Below are 20,836 nucleotides of genomic sequence, written 5' to 3' on the forward strand. Positions count from 1 at the left end.
ATGTTTAAGTTGAACTAAATAAATTCCTTTGCGCAAATATGGGAAAGTTAGACAGTAAAAATCCATAAAAAGCCTCGATACTTTGCTGAAGAAGATGACTATATGCAACTTTTTAAAATCGTGAGCTATCTATATCGATTTAGGTCCTTTTTGAGTACTTTTTCAATGGAAAGTTAGCGCAGTTTTCCTCTTTTAAGATTAGATTATGAAGCTTGACATAATAAAACACAAAACTAACAAAGGCAAGATAAAATATAAGGTAGTTTTCGAATGTTTTTTCAAAGCAAAATTAGCGTAGTGTTCCTCTTTTAAATCTAGATTATCTCAAAGGTAGATTTTGAATAGTTTTTCAAAGAAAAGTTAGCGTAGCTTTCCTCTTTTAACATTAGCTTATGTAGCTTGACATCACAGAACACAAAAACATAAAATAAAATATAAGACAAATAGATGTAGCTAAAGTTAGGCTGCATAAAAAACCAACAACATAAAATATCTACTAGGCATGTTTAAATTGAATTAAATAAAACCCTTTGCGCAAAAATAGAGAGTAAAATGCATAATGTTAGAGAGTAAAAGTGCATAGAAAGCCTCGCTACTTTGCTGTAGAAGAAGTGGATGACTAGATACACTTTTTTAAACTTGTGTGCTATCTCTATCGAATAAGGTAGTTTTCGAGAGTTTTTTCAAAGCAAAATTAGCGTAGTGTTCCTCTTTTAAATCTAGATTATCTCAAAAATAGATTTCGAATAGTTTTTCAAAGAAAGGTTAGCGTAGCTTTCCTCTTTTAACATTAGCTTATGTAGCTTGACATCACAGAACACAAAAAGATAAAATAAAATATAAGACAAACGTAAAATGAAAAATAGATGTAGCTTAAGTTAGACTGCATAAAAAACCAACAACATAATAATCTAACAGGTATGTTTAAGTTGAATTAAATAAAACCCTCTGCGCAAATATAGGTATGCTAGAGAGTAAAAAGGCATAAAAAGCCTCGCTACTTTGTTAAAGGTAGTTTTTGAATAGTTTTTCAAAGACAGGTTAGCGTAAATTTCCTCTTTAAAGTTTAGCTTATGTAGCTTGACATCACAAAATATAAAACTCAAAAAGACAAGATAAAATATAAGATAAACGCAAAATAAAATATAGATGAAACTAAAGTTAGGCTGCATAAAAAACCAACAACATAATAATCTACTAGGCATGTTTAAATTGAAATAAATAAAATCGTTTGCGCAAAAATAGCTATGTTAGAGAGTAAAAGTGCATAGAAAGCCTCGCTACTTTGGTGTAAAAGAAGTGGATCACTAGATACAACATTTTAAAATCGTGTGCTATCTCTATCGATTAAGGTGGTTTTCGAAAGTTTTTTCAAAGCAAAAATAGCGTAGTCTTCCTCTTTTAAATCTAGATTATGTCTAAGGTAGTTTTTGAACAGTTTTTCAAAGAAAGGTTAGCGTAGCTTTCCTCTTTTAACATTAGCTTATGTAGCTTGACATCACAAAACACAAAACTCAAAAAGACAAAATAAAATATAAGATAAACGTAAAATAAAATGTAGATGAAGCTAAAGTTAGGCTGCATGAAATAAACGGGTAACAATATTTTTCTATGTATGTTTACATTGAGTTATATAAAATCCTCTGCGCAAATATAGGTATGTTAGAGAGTAAAAGTGCATAAAAAGCCTCGCTACTTTGTTAAAGGTTGTTTTTGAATAGTTTTTCAAAAAAAGGTTAGCGTAGTTTTCCTCTTTTAACATTAGCTTATGTAGCTTGACATCACAAAGCACAAAACTCAAAAAGACAAAATAAAATATAAGATAAACGTAAAATAAAATACAGATGAAGCTAAAGTTAGGCTGCATAAAATAAACGGGTAACAATATTTTTCTATGTATGTTTACATTGAGTTAAATAAAATCCTCTGCGCAAATATAGGTATGTTAGAGAGTAAAAGTGCATAAAAAGCCTCGCTACTTTGTTAAAGGTAGTTTTTGAATAGTTTTTCAAAAAAAAGGTCTTTAAAGTTTAGCTTATGTAGCTTGACATCACAAAACACAAAACTCAAAAAGACAAGATAAAATATAAGATAAACGCAAAACAAAATATAGATGAAACTAAAGTTAGGCTGCATATAAAACCAACAACATAATATTCTACTAGCCTAGTTTTCCTCTTTTAAGTTTAGATTATGTAGCTTGACATCACAAAACGCAAAAAGGCAAGACAAAATACAAGGTAAACGTAAAATAAAGTAGAAGTGAAACAAAAGATAGGTTGCATAAATACAAAAACTGCATTGCCAAAAATAGAATTTGTTGTCTAGAAAGACTTTTTAAAGTTTGTTTCTTTCGTCTATTGACTTAGTGAATCGCGATCTGGTTTTTCTTAGGCGCGCTTGTTTCTTAGTTGTTTTTTTTTGTAAAGAAAGTTTATTCAGACGTTTTTTTTACGCAACTCCTTTAACATTATTTTTAACAAAGTATTCTTTTATACGTGTTTACATTGAAATAAAACCCTTTGCGTAAATAGAGATAAATTAGAGAGCAAAAGCCTCACTACTTTGCAGAAGAAGAATTGGATGGCAAGATACAACTTTTTAAATTCGTGTGCTTTCTCTTTTAAGGTACTTTTTGAATATTTTTTCAAAGAAAAGTTAGCGTAGTTTTCCTCTTTTAAGTTTAGCTTACGCAGCTTGACATCACAAAACGCAAAAACCAATAAGGCATGATAAAATACAAGATAAACGTAAAATAAAATAGAAGTGAAACAAAAGTTAGACACCATAAAAAAAAACAAACAAAAAAAAAAACATAATATACTTCTATGTATGTTTACATTGAACTTAATAAAATCCTTTGTGTAAATATATGAAAAAATAGAGAGTAAGAGTTCATAAAAAAAGCCTCGCTATTTTGCTGAAGAAGAAATGGATGTCTAGATCTTTTAAAATAAGGAACTTTTTGATTTCTTTTTCCGAAAAATGGTTGGAGCAGTTTTCCTTTTTTAAATTTCACTTATGCAGTTTAACATCACAGAAAATATTAATTTGCTTTTTAACAAACTCTTAAAAACATCAGAAGTAATTCTAAATGCAACTCTATTAAAAGTGTTAACAGAATAACAAAACGACTTTTTTTTTTTTTTAAAGATAAAAAAAGTTTGAACTATCTTTAAATAAGAAATGTGAGAACAGTTTAACAGAACTTCTTGTTTATTATGTATTTAGCGAAACAGATAAATATATTTGCAAAAGCATAGAGAAAACAAACTACACAAAAGGCCCATCTTTATTGCCAAACTGAACAAACTTTTCTAAACTACATAAATGGTCTCACTATATTGCCATATTGAACAAACTTTTCTAAACTACCCTCTTTTTGAATTTTTAGCTTCATGTTTTTAATTTTGTCTTTAATATGGCTTCGGTAGGAGTACTTTTGCAAGACATGAATGAGCTTGTCACTGCTATGATTTGCCAAGATGCCAAGGTAATCTTTGTACGAGCAACTTGAGCTTACATCTGTAAACACGTCTTGCAAGATGTATGCCAACACTAAAGCTGCACATCGAGGAAAACTTCTGGTGTTGAACCATTCGTTGTGGCCAGGGCAAGCATTCAGCTTTTCAACTATTTCATCTAAAATTTTACAAACTCAAGTCATAACACAAAGAGATTAAATCGAATATTCATTTGGTTCTGAAGCATGACAAGATTAATTTTGTTTTTTTATTTGTTTTTTTTGTTGACCTTATTGTTTGCACTGATAGCAATAACTGGTTTTTGAAAGATTACCTAATTGGCATTGGCTAACTTCTGCTTTGTTTTCCTTTGTTCTTGGCTGAGTTGATCCTGAAATAAAATAAAACCATGTTCATTTTTCTAATTCATAAAAAAACCATCAACAGTTTCTAAGTGTTAGAGATAATAACAAGCTGTGGCATGATTTCTAACGGTGATGTTTCTAACTTCATCATTAGAAATCGGGTAGACACAACTTTCTAAAAGTGCACTTAGCAATGATGGCTAGTTTTTATTAACAGTTAACCATCTGAAATTGTGCAAGAAGAGGTTTGTGTTTATATATGTTTGTATAAATTAGGTTTTACATTACCGATGTGTTCTTGAGTAAAAGATGGCATTTCCAACTTGATTTTTTTTCTTCTTGGATCTTTTACTTCTAAAACATAATCAGTTTTAGTATCATTCACTTGTGTAAACATTTAAGCAATCACAGAATTAGTCCTGCAACAAATACATACACACTTCTGTGTTGTTTTTTTTGTTTTTTTTTTTGTTTTTTTTATTGTTTTTCTTTTTTTTTTTTTTTTTACAGCTTTAACAATAACAATAGGGCAAGGAGTTAATTTGGGCATTTTTATTTTTTGAAAGCGTGTTGAGATTTGCATAAAAATCAAAAATCAAAAAGAATTTACCTCTGGATGTACAAGCAAGACTTTGGCTAAATAGACTACCAACAGATTGAACAGCACCAGGTGAGGGCTGTTTTTCAAGAACAGTACCAGCCTGTTGGACTGGAACAGCTGAAAGAAACAAACTGGGTTTGGCCATCGTTTGCTGACGAGCAACAAGATTAGGAGCCAGAGGAACAGAAAAGACCTCTTTTGAAGGATTAAAAACAACTTGCAGAGAAGGAGCAACATGAACAGGTTTGGCAACCACTTGCTTATGAGCAGGTTCAAGAAGAGCAGGTTCAAGAAGAGCAGGTTCAAGAAGAGCAGCTTCAGGAGGAGCATGGAAAACACGTGTGACAGCCATAAGATTATCTTGCTGTGAAGCAACATTAGACACTGTTTCCAGCAGAACAGAAAAGACCTCTTTTGAAGGACTGAAAGCAACTTGTTGAGCAGGAGCAGCAGAAACAGGTTTGGCAACCACTTGCTCACTAAAGTAAACTGGAGAAAGTTGTGCATGGTGTTCAATAAAATCCGGTTCATCAGGAAATAATGTTAATGCAAGAGGAGAACAAGCTGTGCCAACAGGAACAGCTAGAGTCTGATCTACATCCATACAAACAGCTTGTTCATTAGGAACTAGTTGTGCAAGAGCAGAGGATAGTTCAAGAACTGGACCAGCGATTGTTTGTTCAGAAGGAACAGACGAAACAGGAGTTGAGCTAGGTTCACACAAGAAATCTACAACATGTTCGTTGCTGTCCTCTAAAGGAGCATTGTTTTCTACAGCTGGAGAAAATGGAACCACTGTGGTACAACCGAAAGTAGCAGCACATTCTTCAGAGTCAGAACCGGAGTCTGAATCTTCCTCAAAAATGTCCTCAACATCATGAAAACCGTACTCCTCTGCATTAGTTCGGAGCCAGTCCATCACATCCTTCTCCTCCTTTGGTGGTCTCTCAGACTTTTCAACAGTCAAAGACTCTATGACTCCGAAGGACTGTCCGATGCCCAGGGCAAAGCGCAACTCCTCTGCAGCGTTCCACTGGGACACATAAAAGCTATCCATTGTGTGTCTGCTGTGCTTCATGTAGAGTGTAGCAAACCGCTCGCGATCTTCTTTGCTGTTGTTGGCAAAGTAAGTGGCTATCGAACCGCGAATGCAAGTGGGAGTAAGACGCTTCATGGGAATGTTTACTTGGCTTTTTCTGAAGCAGGACGTCAGGCTAGAGGTGATAGCAGAGGAACCCATCTGGTAAACAGGCACTCTAGTTGCACCTAGTGTCACACCTTCGTCTTTGTTGGCTCTCACCGAAGGAAAAAGGGGCCTGTAGCAGTCGCTCAACTCCAAAACAGTCTTGGTGTCTGCAGCCATGTAGTGAGAGTCGTTGACAAGAAGGTCTCTGTATCTCAGCAAATAAATATCGATCAACACTTTCAAGTCGTTCGGCACTAGAATGTTTTTGGCTCCGTACTTGTATGCTGTTTTGTAGCGCTCTTGCACAATGCAATATCCACACTCACTCTTCTCAGCAGCCATGTAGTCTCTAATGTTTAAAAGAGCAATGTTAGATTTTCTTAAACTGTTAATTACAGTGACAGAGAGCAGAAGATGGTTTCGTAGAGACACAGCATTGTCTCTAGTCAGCGGAAGAGACGCCTTTCTAATCGATTCCACTAAGTCTCTTACGTATGCAGACTTGCCATATTCGGTCAGCAAACTGACATTGATGATGTTGATGCTTTTTCTTCTTTTCACAAGGCTCCTCCTCAAAGAACGAAAGGGCCTCAGCACTTTTCGCAACTCATCCACCTTGCAGCGCAAACGTCGGATGGCCTCATGAGAAAGTCCGAAATAGACGTTTCTGGCTTCACTGAAACGAAACAGGAGACAAAGGGAGACGAGGCGGTTGTACAACGTGTGACAAGACATGGCTTTTGTTTGGTCAAGTTCACTCAGCTTGGAATTGAGCTGAATTTTCTTAAAGTGCAAGGAGAAGTATCTATCCTCCAAAACATTGGAATTGGTGAGGGCGTTTGGGTGCAGCGTCAACGTGCTGTCACAACAAGTCAATATTTCCACAACTGCATTTTTGTAGATCTTTGCTTGTGACCAAGTGTTGTTGTTGGCTACCACAAGCCACTTTTCAAAGTCTCTGAAGAGCTCATCTGCTGACTGGTAATAAAAGTGAAAAGCATCTTTGTCCAGCTGAAACAAGAGTCTCTTTTCTTCGGTCAAGACATAGGAGCTGGAAACCAAGTGCTCTAAGGAATCGAAATCAGAGTCAAGGACGGATTCGGTGTTCAGCTCTTTGTTTTCTACAGAGGTGCATTGGTTTGCAGAAGGAGCCTCGGACGAACCAGCAACTGGTGAGGGCAAGCTTAAAAGAGGATCAGAGGAAAGAACCGGAGAAGAAAAAGAGGAGGAAGGCCCAGGAGCAGAGGATGCAGAGCCTGATGCAGACGCTTGTTCAGCTACTGGCTTAATACCAAAGAAGGCAGGTCGAATAAATTGAGGGACATAGAGCTTCTCGTTGTCGTATCGCTTTGCCTCTGCAATCTTTTGTTTGATCATCTTGGAATCGTAGAAATGAGTCTCTTTCAAGTGTATGTCCAGTCGGTCGTAATACTTCCAACATTGCAAACAGGGGTAAGGTTTTGGACAGCCGGACTTGCGTTCGAGACGAGCATGCTGAAACTTCCTGACCATTGCAGAGTAAAAGATGGAAGCTTCATCCAAAGTCCAAGAATGATCTTTTTTAGTCAAGTGTCTTTTAATGCTTGTGGACGAATGTTTGCACAAAGGCATCGGACAGCTAACAGCGTACCTCTTCTTGGTACCATAGAAAGGTACAACCCTGTTTACGGAGCCACACGCTGCAACTAATGCGGCCCTGACTTTGTTTTTGAGCTTTAAGTCTCTCTGTTCTTGTGACTGCTTTCTTTTCTTTTTTTTTGCTTTAGAGTTTGGAGAAGAAGCAACAACAGAGTTGTTTTCTTGTGAAGAAGACATGTTCAGGTGTTTGTTTGCAACGGTTTTTGCTAAAAAAAGGAAACCAGTCAGTGAGAGTTTTTTTCTTCTGCCTGCATCCAATCCTGGAATGTTTACAACTGCAGGGAAGAGCTGTGTTTTTTCGAATCCTCTGCAAAAGAGAAAAAAAGAAAGAAAAGAGAGCAACAAGAAGAAACAAAGTTTCCACTAGCAAATGAAAAAGAATGAGAGCAACTAGCATTACATGCATGGTGGCAGCAGTGATTGCTATTATGAGAAGGAGAATGAGAAAAAAAAAAAGAAAAAGAAAAGAAACAAATAAATAAAGAGATGGAGTTTGAGAGGATCTCGCAACCATATGACTCAAAGAAAGAAACTGTGTTGAAAAAAGGCAAGAGAGGGCAAATAGAACTTGCTAACAAGGACAAATGACAGACATAACTACAACAGTAACAACTCTCATTGCAAGCATAATAACAACAGCATCAGCATCACTGACTCAGAGAGTGTTGACATAACAAAAAAGAAAACAAAAGTACAAGCCAAGTGGGGGAACATTAACAAACACTCATTGCAACTATAACAACAACAACAACAGCAACAGCATCACTGACTCAGAGGGTATTGATAAAAAAAAACAAGCAAAACAAAAACAAACAAAAAAACAAATAAAAAAACAAAACAAGCAAATTGGGTGAACAGTAACAACTCTCATTGCAAGCATAATAACAACAACAGCATCAGCATCAGCATCACTGACTCAGAGAGTGTTGACAAAATAAAATAGACAATAAGCAAGCAAAGTGGGTGAACAGTAACAACTCTCACTGCAAGCATAATAACAACAACAGCATCAGCATCAGCATCACTGACTCAGAGAGTGTTGATAAAATAAAACAGATTATAAACAAACAAAGTGGGTGAACAGTAACAGCTCTCATTGAAAGCATAATAACAACAACAGCATCAGCAACAGCATCACTAACTCAGAGGATATATAAAAAAACAAACAAACAAACAAACAAAACAAAAACAAAAAAAAACAAGCAAAGTGGCTGAACAGTAACAGCTATCATTGCAAGTAAAATAACAACAACAGCATCAGCAACATCATCACTGACTCAGAGAGTGGTGATAAAATAAAACAGATTAAAAAACAAGCAAAGTGGCTAAACAGTAACAACTATAAATACAAGTAAAATGACAAAAGCAGCAACAGCATCACTAACTCGCAGGGTGTTGATAAAAAAAAAAAGCAACAAACAAACAAAGCAAGCAAAGTGGGTGAACATTAACACTCATTGCAACTATAATAACACCAACAGCAACAGCATCAGTGACTCAAAGGGTGTTGATAAACAAAAACAAAGGCACAAACAAAACAAGCAGAGTGGGGGAACATTAACAACACTTATTGCAAGCATAATAACAACAACAGCATCAGCATCTCTGACTCAGAGAGTGTTGATAAAATAAAATAGATTATAAACATGCCAAGTTTGTGAACATTAACAAACACTCATTGCAACTATAACAACGACTACAGCAACAGCATCACTTACTCAGAGAGTGTTGAGAAAAAAAACAACAAAAAAAACAAAAACAAAACAAAACAGAAAACAGAAGTACAAGCCAAGTGGGGGAACATTAACAAACACTCATTGCAACTAAAACAACAACAACAGCAACAGCATCACTTGCTCAGAGGATATTGATAAAAAAAACAAACAAACAAACAAACAAAACAAGCAAAGTGGCTGAACAGTAACAGCTATCATTGCAAGTAAAATAACAACAACAGCATCAGCAACATCATCACTGACTCAGAGAGTGGTGATAAAATAAAACAGATTAAAAAACAAGCAAAGTGGCTGAACAGTAACAACTATAAATACAAGTAAAATGACAAAAGCAGCAACAGCATCACTAACTCGCAGGGTGTTGATAAAAAAAAAAGCAACAAACAAACAAAGCAAGCAAAGTGGGTGAACATTAACACTCATTGCAACTATAATAACACCAACAGCAACAGCATCAGTGACTCAAAGGGTGTTGATAAACAAAAACAAAGGCACAAACAAAACAAGCAGAGTGGGTGAACATTAACAACACTTATTGCAAGCATAATAACAACAACAGCATCAGCATCACTGACTCAGAGAGTGTTGATAAAATAAAATAGATTATAAACATGCCAAGTTTGTGAACATTAACAAACACTCATTGCAACTATAACAACAACAACAGCAACAGCATCACTTGCTCAGAGGATATTGATAAAAAAACAAACAAACAAACAAACAAAACAAGCAAAGTGGCTGAACAGTAACAGCTATCATTGCAAGTAAAATAACAACAACAGCATCAGCAACATCATCACTGACTCAGAGTGTGGTGATAAAATAAAACAGATTAAAAAACAAGCAAAGTGGCTGAACAGTAACAACTATAAATACAAGTAAAATGACAAAAGCAGCAACAGCATCACTAACTCGCAGGGTGTTGATAAAAAAAAAAGCAACAAACAAATAAAGCAAGCAAAGTGGGTGAACATTAACACTCATTGCAACTATAATAACACCAACAGCAACAGCATCAGTGACTCAAAGGGTGTTGATAAAGAAAAACAAAAGCACAAACAAAACAAGCAAAGTGGGTGAACATTAACAACACTTATTGCAAGCACAATAACAACAACAGCATCAGCATCACTGACTCAGAGAGTGTTGATAAAACAAAATAGATTATAAACAAGCCAAGTTGGTGAACATTAACAAACACTCATTGCAACTGTAATAAGAACAACAGCAACAGCATCACTGACACAAAGGGTGTTGATAAACAAAAACAAAAACACAAGCAAAGTGGGTGAACATTAACAACACTCATTGCAACTATAACAACAACAACAGCAACAGCATCACTGGCTCAAAGGGTGTTGATAAAATAAAGAAACAAAAACAAAACAAGCAAAGTGGGTGAACAGTAACAACTCCCATTGCAAGCATAATAACGACAACAGCAACAGCAACACCATCACTGACTCAGAGAGTGTTGATAAAATAAAATAGATTATAAACAAGCCAAGTGGGGGAACATTAACAAACACTCATTGCAACTGTAACAACAACAACAGCAACAGCATCACTTACTCAGAGAGTGTTTATAAATAAAACAAAAAACAAAAACAAGAAACAAAAATACAAGCCAAGTGGGTGATTACTAACAGCGCTAACAGCAGCAACAACAGTGTCTTTAGAAACAACAAACAAGTACAACAGCAACAACTGCTTTTACAGAGTATAACAATAACAACAACATGGCACTAACAACAACAAAAGGGTTGGAATAAAAACCTGTAGGCAAAAGGAGAGCTGCATTCAGACAAGATCGATTACAAAGAGGCTCTTCTTTAGGACAGAGGAGAAACTGCTTTTGAGGGACAGAGGGACTTTTGTTGTTGTTGTTGTTGTTGTGCAGAAACCAACAAACTTTTATTGAACCGAATATAACCGAATATAACCGAAAGTCTTGTTTGCTTCTGTTTTGTGCCATCAAGAAGGGAAAACAAAACATCACAAAACAAACGAAGCAAACGAAACAAACAAACAAACGAACGAAACAAACAAAAAAACGATTAAATAAATAAACAAACAAACGAAACAAACAAACAAACAAAAACAAATAGGAAAAACAGAAAACGCAGTACCGAAACCTCGCCATTTTTATCCTTCCTCGAGCTTTCTTTGGGCGCCAAAGACCGAGAAAGTTGAGCAAACGTGACGTTGAGGGGGGGGGGGGGGGTACTTAAGGCCAGCAGACCGACCAATGGCAAGCTTAGGAGAGACCCACGTGAATGTTACATTTTCTTTCTATGTACGCTGAATCCGCTCAAAGTCTGGAATTTCCAGCATTCACGTGTCATCACTCCAGCCACCAGATTGGCCCACACTTTGCACACTTTCAAGACTAGAACTTCACTTAATCACAAATTGAGCCAAAAAAAAACTAAGTCTCGCATGGCGACAACTTTTCCAAAAGCAAACAAAGGCAAACAAAGGCAAACGAAGGCAAACGAAGAAAAAACAAAAACAAGTAAACAAAAACAAAACCGAAAAGGGAGAGAGAGAGCAAGTCGACTCATTTCTTTCGACTGCCTTAAACGAGAAGTCTAAAACGTTTAAAAGTTGAAAACTAAGTTTTTTAAATGAACTGCACCGAAAAAACTTTACGACAGTTTAGCTGGTTAAAAACGCAGAGGAAAATATTTTATAAAATTTAAGCGTTCTAAAGATGTCCATTTTTGTTTTTGTTTTTTTTTTATTTTGGTTTGTTTCTGGTTTGCTTCTTTTTTTTTTTTTAAATTCTAGCGATCGAGCATATTTGAACGGTTTCATCAACCTGTTGGCGCACGTGCTCGAGAGCTAGAACTTTGATTGCTTTTGTTGTTGAGAATTGAGAATGTCCGAGCAGGTTTTTTTATCGATTTCATCGCTTGTGGCGAGGCAAAAATCAAAACGCTTTTTGGACGAAAGAAAGGAGATTAAAAGGAAAAAAGAGAAGAAAAAAAAAAACAAAAAAATAGGTTATGTGTCATAAACATTTATTTTCTCACGCGATGACGTCTAGTTTTGTTAGAGTAATTAAAATATGGTATCAAGTTTGTAATTTCTATCTTATTTTTAGTTACGGATAATTGCCAATTATGTCACGTTTAGTATACACAACGCTGTTTTCTTAATAGCAATATGATACAAACAAGTTATAAAAAAAAAAAAGCGTTCGCTCGATCTTCCTTAGTCAGTTGAACAAAAAGAAATTTTCACAACATATGATTGATTTGGTTGTCCTAGCAAGCTGTTTTAGCAAACGACTAGAGGTTGCAACTGTTGTTCATTGAAAACGAAAAATCTAGCGTCAGCAAGAAATTTTTGAATACATAATGTACACAAAAGTGGCACTAACAAATGAAAATGTAAAAAAAAATGTTTACCTTGATGCCAGACTCGCCAGAGATGTTGTCGCTCGTTGCTATCGACTGCGAACAGCTTTGTTGTTTTTCGAAGTGCCTCTTCACTCTACTTATAGCCGAAGTTTTGGCTTCGAAAAAAAATACGAACGTCGTTAAGCTCAACGAGCTGCTTTAATTGTTGTTCGTGCGAAAACGAAATGCTTAAACGGATAAAAGTGTTGGCGTAATTACACTTTTCGACCGCGATGCAGTTTGTCAACAACTCTAGCGTACTTTTTTGGCTCGTGGAGCAAAAAAGCCTCATGATAATAGCAAAGGCTTAAAATGTCTTAACATGTCAGCAAAGGCTTAATATGCTTAATAAACTGTGGGTTAAGTTTTTGCGGTGCAGCTCATTAACAACTTAATTTGCAACTTGCTGGCACAAGCAAACGTTTATGACTTCTCGTTTAAGACAGTTGAGCGAAATCAGTCGACTCACTCATTCTCCCTTTTCTGTTTTGTTTTTGTTTTGTTTTTTTGTTTTTGTTTTTGTTTGTTTTTTTTTTCTTTGTTTGTCTTTTGTTTAAAATGTAAAAAACTCGAAAGGAAAGTTGTTGCTTTGTTTGCTTATTGAAAGTTTTCGCCAGTTGCAAGACTTAGTTTTGTTTTTGTTTACTTATTAAAATATCGAGGAAAATATTTGAGGACATCGCATTCTAAAGGTGCCTTTTTAATAAAACATCTAACGATTTAGCTTTTAACGTTATGCTCAAAAGAATGCCCGTTTCGGTTTCTTTTTTCTTTTTTTTTTTTTTTTTTTCCTTTGTTTCAATTGGGCAGAGTGCTCATTTGAGCAGCCCGCCCATGATCCAAAATTAGGACTTTTCTACGAGATACTTTTCATGGACTGTTGTAATTTCAGCAGACCAACACAGTGACTAGTTGGTAGTGTGTGTTAGTTCCGCTTTCATTCACGGTTGAGCGGACCTGTTCGATTACTCGAACATTGGTCACGTCTGGAACGTGAGAATGCTAGAGTGCGTTTTACTAACAATTTTATCGCTTGTGGCCAGGAAAGCAAAACTTTCCGTTTTTGTCTTTTGCATTCTAAAGGTGCCTTCTTAATAAAACCTCTAACGATTTAGCTTTTAACGTTATGCTTAAAAGAATGCCCGTTTCGATTTCATTTTTTTTTTCTGTTTGTTTTTGTTTTTGTTTTTTTTTTTCAATTCGGCATTTTAAGGGTGCCTTTATAACAAGATCTAACGATATAGCGTTTAATGTTGTGCTCAAAAAAAAAAAAAGTGCCTTTTATATCTCTCAATGGTCTCCAACGATAAAACTGCCGACCAATCGCAACGATTAAACAGCCGACCAATGGCAGCTCAATAGTCTCCAAACATGAAACTGCCGACCAATGGCAGCTCAGTGGTTTGAGAAGTGAGATCATTCGATTTCGTTTTATTATCTCCAGTTTGAACTAGTGCTTGGCTTTTATAAAAATTGTCAAATTTTGCCAAGCAAATCTTATACGAAACGCTACTTTGATGTCAAACCTTCGTTACTCCCTATTCCCTTCTAGCGGAGGGCCGGCTAAAAGCTAGAAAAAAAGAGAGAAGGAAACTTTTTTCTTTTTTTCTTTATCTTTTTTTTTTTTTTTTTTTAAGAGGGGTAGGGGTGGGGGGGGGGGGGGGGAAGGAGTAAGAGAATTACGGGGTTAGGATTGGAGGGGGATGAGGTTACGGTTTGGAAGCCTGGGGACAATGAAAAATTGCGTTCGTATAGTGTCCACGAGGGGCGTCCTTCGGTTGTAACGTGCCGCTAGGTGCACGCGTCTAGTAGTTTCGTTGCATCGACCTAGAGGAGTTCTCCGAAAGGTCTTGCGCTTTGGGCTCGGGCAAACGGCCTGCATCCATTGTAAACACGGTCTCTGCCGTTAGAAAATCGTTAACCAGGCTTTTGTGAGCTTTAACAACCATCCCTTTGAGTTTAAAACGAACGTTTCCCCAAAAGCCATTCGAGATGGAGGTACTCACGGAGGTTTGTTACGGTAACAACCCTGTGGTTTGCCATCTTCTTTCTTTCCGCAGCGTCGCAAACGGATCGGCCGGTCTCTTAGGTGACGAAAAAACGTCTGATCTCTCGACTGGAATGCTTAACGTACTAAGATTAGAAGAGTTAGTACTAAGAGTCGCATCTGGCCGCCGTAATTTTCTTCGATGATGTACTTGAAAATTTCGTGACGTCGTTTTCAAAGCTCTAGGGTCGATTTTAACCTTCGACCTTAAAGTCGATTTTAGCCTTCGGTGTGGCTCTGTACAACTTTTGCGGTGAAAAAGCTTGCGCGGAGTCTACAGTTGTATTTAGCCGACAGACGCTGGCAACGCAGAAACAGAATGACTCTTGGGCGGCGCAAACCGAGCGTTCAGCAAATTTCTAGCATTTTACGTCAAAGCGGACAATCTGCACGACAAATAAAGCTAACTTTCTCGTTGCAACAGTTAGTCACTGGACGTTGGACGAGTGTGTACAGCTGTTTTGCGTCGAAAGCCGACCGGTGGTCGGATGCGACTCTTCTTTTCATTCGAAAATCAGAACCTGGCCATCAGTCGTGTATCACCATCGAATGCTTAATGTAGTGATTTCTCGAAACGACAAAAGCTTGTAAAACAAACAGCTTCGCTGTACTGTTGCCTAGTATGTTAACGGATGGCCAGGAACAACCTTGGTCTGTAAAGAATGAGTTCGTTTTTCCATTCGAGGCACTAATTACTGCAGTTTTAAAAGTCACCTAAAGTATAAGCTCATCTCTCCATTCAAGAAAAACAAGCATCAGAGTTTCGGAAAGTTTGCATGCACGACACCACCATCGATGATACTTAAACAAACAGAAAATGAATTGCAAAACAGAACCACTGAATTGCAAAACATAACAACGGACAGCTTGTAAAAAGCATGGTGATGAGCTTCTTCAATCCAATCAAGGAACCAAGCATCACAGTTTCGGCAATGGTGCATGTGCAAATCAGCAAACTGTGATACTTAATCAAACAACTTCACTGTTTTGCTTAGTTTAAGAACGGATGGCTAAGAACAACCTCGTTAGTGAGTATGAAGTCATCTCTTCATTCAAGGAATTAATAATCAGAGTTTTAGAAGTCTCTTACGTGCGATACTACTATCAACGGTACTTAATCAAACAGCCTCTCAGAATGGCCTAGTTTGAGAACGGAAGGCTAGGAACAACCTTAGTAGTGGGTCATCAGTTCAACTTTTCATTCAAGGAATTAAGCATCTAAAATCTGAAAAATAAAAAGAAGAGCTCTTTGTTAGAAGTTCTTATTTTTATTTTTCCTCAACTTCTATTTCTTTTCTTTTTTTCTTTTTTTTTTTTTAATGATAGTTTTTCTTTTTTTTTTATCTATTTTGTTCGTTTAAATTAATACAACAGGCGTTTTAGGTCGTTTCTGTAACATTATTTAACACTTTAAATTGTAATAAATATTTGAACTGAAGAAAATCCTTTTCGTAACGTTAAAATGTCATAAGAACATTTCATCTTTACCAAATACGCTTGTAAAAATAGTTTCACTTTTAAAGTTTGTTGTATATGTCTTTTAATTTAGTGAATCGCAATTTGGATTCTCTTAGGCGCACATCTACTTTAGTTGCTTTTTCTTAAAGAAAGGTCACCAGAGTTATCTTACACAGCTCCTGCAGCATAATCTTTAACAAAATACTCTTTTGAAAAGTTTTACATTGAAATAAACAAAAGCCATTTGCGTAAATAGAGATAAATTAGAGAATAAAAAGTGCATAAACGCCTCGCTACTTTGATGAAGAAGAAACGGATGACTAGATGCAACTTTTTAATTTCGCGTGCTATCTCTTTCGATTAAGGTACTTTTTGAATATTTTTTCAAAGAAATGTTAGCGTAGTTTTCCTTTTTTAAATTTAAATCATGTTTAAAGGTAGTTTTTGAATGTTTTTTCAAAGAAATGTTAGCGTAGTTTTCATCTATTAAATCTAAATCATGTTTAAAGGTAGTTTTCGAATATTTTTTCAAAGAAAAGTTAGCGTAGGTTTCCTCTTTTAGATCTAGCTTATGTTTAAGGTAGTTTTTGAGTATTTTTTCAAAGAAAAGTTAGCGTAGTTTTCCTCTTTTAGATCTAGCTTATGTTTAAGGTAGTTTTTGAGTATTTTTTCAAAGAAAAGTTAGCATAGTTTTCCTCTTTTGGATATAGCTTATGTTTAAGGTAGTTTTTAAATATTTTTTTAAAGAAAAGTTAGCGTAGTTTTCCTCCTTTAGATCTAGCTTTATAATTCAGGTAGTTTTTGAATATTTTTTCAAATAAAAATTAGCAAAGTTTAGCTTATTTAGCATGACATCACAAAATACTAAACTCAAAAAGGCAAGATAAAGTATAAGATAAACGTAAAATAAGATATAGATGAAACAAATGTTAGGCTGCATAAAATCTAAAACTGCATTGCCTATCATAAACACAAACGTCTAGTAAGAGCTTTTAAAGTTCGTTCTTTTCGTCTTTTAATTTGGTGAATCGCGATTTGAATTTTCTAAAGCGCACATGCCTCTCAGTTGCTTTTTTCTTAAGGAAAGGTCACCAGAGTTTTTTTACGCAGCTCCTGCAGCATAATCTTTAACAAAATACTCTTTTGTATATCATTACACAGAAATAAACAAAAACCATTTGCGTAAACAGAGATAAATTAGAACTCAAAAGTGCATAAAAAGCCTCGCTACTTTGCTATAGAAGAAGTGGATGACTAGATACAACTTTGTAAATTCGTGTACTACCTCGATGGATTAAGGTATTTTTCGAAAGTTTTTTTAAAGCAAAAATAGCGCAGTCTTCCTCTTTTAAATCTACCTTATGTCTAAGGCAGTTTTTGAATAGATTTTCAAAGAAAGGTTAGCGTAGTTTTCCACTTTTAAGTTTAGCTTATGTAGCTTGACAAAACAACACACAAAAAGACAAGATAAAATATCAGATAAACGTAAAATAAAATATAAATGAAACTAAAGTTAGGCTGCATAAAAAACAAACAACTTAATAATCTACTAGACATGTTTAAGTTGAATTAAGTAAAGTCCTTTGCGCAAATTTGGGTAAATAAGAGATTAAAAGTCCATAAAAAGCCTCGATACTTTGCTGAAGAAGAAGATGACTATATGCAACTTTTTAAAATCGTGAGCTATCTATATCGATTTAGGTCCTTTTTGAGTACTTTTTCAATGAGAAGTTAGCGCAGTTTTCCTCTTTTAAGATTGGATCATGAAGCTTGACATAACAAAACACAAAACTAACAAAGGCAAGACAAAATATAAGGTAAACGCAATATAAAATATAGATGAAATTAAAGTTAGGCTGCATAAAATAAACGGGTAACAATACTCTTCTATGTATATTTACATTGAGTTAAATAAAATCCTTTGCGCAAATATAGGTATGTTAGAGAGTAAAAGTGCATAAAAAGCCTCGCTACATTGCTGTAGAAGAAGTGGATGACTAGATACAAACTTTTAAATTTGTGTGCTGTCTCTATCGAATAAGGTAGTTTTCGAAAGTTTTTTCAAAGCAAAAATAGCGCAGTGTTCCTCTTTTAAATTTAGATTATCTCAAAGGTAGATTTTGAATAGTTTTTCAAAGAAAGGTTAGCGTAGCTTTCCTCTTTTAAGTTTAGCTTATGTAGCTTGACATCACAAAACACAAAGCTCAAAAAGACAAAATAAAATATAAGATAAACGTGAAATAAAATACAGATGAAGCTAAAGTTAGACTGCATAAAAAACCAACAACATAATAATCTACTAGGTATGTTTACATTAAATTAAATAAAATCCTATGCGCAAATATAGGTATGTTAGAGAGAAAAAGCCTCGCTACTTTGTTAAAGGTAGTTTTTGAATAGTTTTTCAAAGAAAGGTTAGCGTAGTTTTCCTCTTTAAAGTTTAGTTTATGTAGCTTGATATCACAAAACACAAAACTCAAAAAAGAAAAGTAAGATAAAAGTTAATCGTAAAATAAAATATAGGTGAAATAATTGTTAGGCTGCATAAAAGAAAAAAAAAAATCATAGCATAATAATCTTCTATATATGCTTGGATTGAATTAAATGAATTCCTTTGCGTAAATATAAGCAAACTAGTGAGAAAAAGTGCATAAAAAGCATCGCTACTTTGCTGCAGAAGAAGTGGATGACTATATGCAACTTTTTAAAATTGTGTGCTATCTCTATCGATTAAGGTGGTTTTCGAAAGTTTTTTCAAAGCAAAAATAGCGTAGTTTTCCTCTTTTAAATCTAGCTTTTGTCTAGGGTAGTTTATGAATAGATTTTCAAAGAAAGGTTAGCGTAGCATTCCTCTTTTAAGTTTAGCTTAAAATTCTTGGCATCACAAAACACAAAACTCAAAAAGATAAGATAAAATATAAGATAAACCTAAAACATAATATAAATGAAACTAAAGATAAGCTGCATAAAAAACTAACAACATAATAATCTACTAGGCATGTTTAAATTGAATTATATAAAATCCTTTGCGCAAATATAGGTATGTTAGTAAAAAAGCATTAAAAGCCTCGCAACTTTGTTAAAGGTAGATTTTGAATAGTTTTTCAAAGAAAGGTTAGCGTAGTTTTCCTCTTTTATGTTTAGATTATGTAGCTTGACATCACAAAACACAAAGCTCAAAAAGACAAAATAAAATATAAGATAAACGTAAAATATAGATGAAACAAAGTTTACACTGCATAATAAACAAACAACATAATTATCTACTAGGCATGTTTAAGTTGAACTAAATAAATTCCTTTGCGCAAATATGGGAAAGTTAGACAGTAAAAATCCATAAAAAGCCTCGATACTTTGCTGAAGAAGATGACTATATGCAACTTTTTAAAATCGTGAGCTATCTATATCGATTTAGGTCCTTTTTGAGTACTTTTTCAATGGAAAGTTAGCGCAGTTTTCCTCTTTTAAGATTAGATTATGAAGCTTGACATAATAAAACACAAAACTAACAAAGGCAAGATAAAATATAAGGTAGTTTTCGAATGTTTTTTCAAAGCAAAATTAGCGTAGTGTTCCTCTTTTAAATCTAGATTATCTCAAAGGTAGATTTTGAATAGTTTTTCAAAGAAAAGTTAGCGTAGCTTTCCTCTTTTAACATTAGCTTATGTAGCTTGACATCACAGAACACAAAAACATAAAATAAAATATAAGACAAATAGATGTAGCTAAAGTTAGGCTGCATAAAAAACCAACAACATAAAATATCTACTAGGCATGTTTAAATTGAATTAAATAAAACCCTTTGCGCAAAAATAGAGAGTAAAATGCATAATGTTAGAGAGTAAAAGTGCATAGAAAGCCTCGCTACTTTGCTGTAGAAGAAGTGGATGACTAGATACACTTTTTTAAACTTGTGTGCTATCTCTATCGAATAAGGTAGTTTTCGAGAGTTTTTTCAAAGCAAAATTAGCGTAGTGTTCCTCTTTTAAATCTAGATTATCTCAAAAATAGATTTCGAATAGTTTTTCAAAGAAAGGTTAGCGTAGCTTTCCTCTTTTAACATTAGCTTATGTAGCTTGACATCACAGAACACAAAAAGATAAAATAAAATATAAGACAAACGTAAAATGAAAAATAGATGTAGCTTAAGTTAGACTGCATAAAAAACCAACAACATAATAATCTAACAGGTATGTTTAAGTTGAATTAAATAAAACCCTCTGCGCAAATATAGGTATGCTAGAGAGTAAAAAGGCATAAAAAGCCTCGCTACTTTGTTAAAGGTAGTTTTTGAATAGTTTTTCAAAGACAGGTTAGCGTAAATTTCCTCTTTAAAGTTTAGCTTATGTAGCTTGACATCACAAAATATAAAACTCAAAAAGACAAGATAAAATATAAGATAAACGCAAAATAAAATATAGATGAAACTAAAGTTAGGCTGCATAAAAAACCAACAACATAATAATCTACTAGGCATGTTTAAATTGAAATAAATAAAATCGTTTGCGCAAAAATAGCTATGTTAGAGAGTAAAAGTGCATAGAAAGCCTCGCTACTTTGGTGTAAAAGAAGTGGATCACTAGATACAACATTTTAAAATCGTGTGCTATCTCTATCGATTAAGGTGGTTTTCGAAAGTTTTTTCAAAGCAAAAATAGCGTAGTCTTCCTCTTTTAAATCTAGATTATGTCTAAGGTAGTTTTTGAACAGTTTTTCAAAGAAAGGTTAGCGTAGCTTTCCTCTTTTAACATTAGCTTATGTAGCTTGACATCACAAAACACAAAACTCAAAAAGACAAAATAAAATATAAGATAAACGTAAAATAAAATGTAGATGAAGCTAAAGTTAGGCTGCATGAAATAAACGGGTAACAATATTTTTCTATGTATGTTTACATTGAGTTATATAAAATCCTCTGCGCAAATATAGGTATGTTA

General features: G+C 34.7%; 1 protein-coding gene across 1 annotated transcript; it reads right to left on the reverse strand.

The window, feature by feature from the left end:
* Window positions 1-3,273: 3,273 nt before the first annotated feature.
* LOC149892624 (uncharacterized) lies at window positions 3,274-11,191 on the reverse strand. Its single transcript, XM_090080014.1, has 5 exons — window positions 11,120-11,191; window positions 4,440-7,460; window positions 4,118-4,183; window positions 3,799-3,855; window positions 3,274-3,642 (listed from the first exon to the last, which is right to left on the reverse strand). Exons 2-5 carry the CDS (start codon window positions 7,429-7,431, stop codon window positions 3,323-3,325), a joined length of 3,435 nt encoding a protein of 1,144 aa, XP_089936140.1. The 5' UTR covers window positions 7,432-7,460; window positions 11,120-11,191; the 3' UTR covers window positions 3,274-3,322.
* Between the last annotated feature and the right edge of the window lie 9,645 nt (window positions 11,192-20,836).

The sequence above is a fragment of the Hydra viridissima genome, unplaced genomic scaffold (assembly GCF_058129835.1).
Source record: "Hydra viridissima isolate aposymbiotic clone 2 unplaced genomic scaffold, HvirCarnegie_v1 scaffold_2, whole genome shotgun sequence".
Taxonomy (NCBI): domain Eukaryota; kingdom Metazoa; phylum Cnidaria; class Hydrozoa; order Anthoathecata; family Hydridae; genus Hydra; species Hydra viridissima.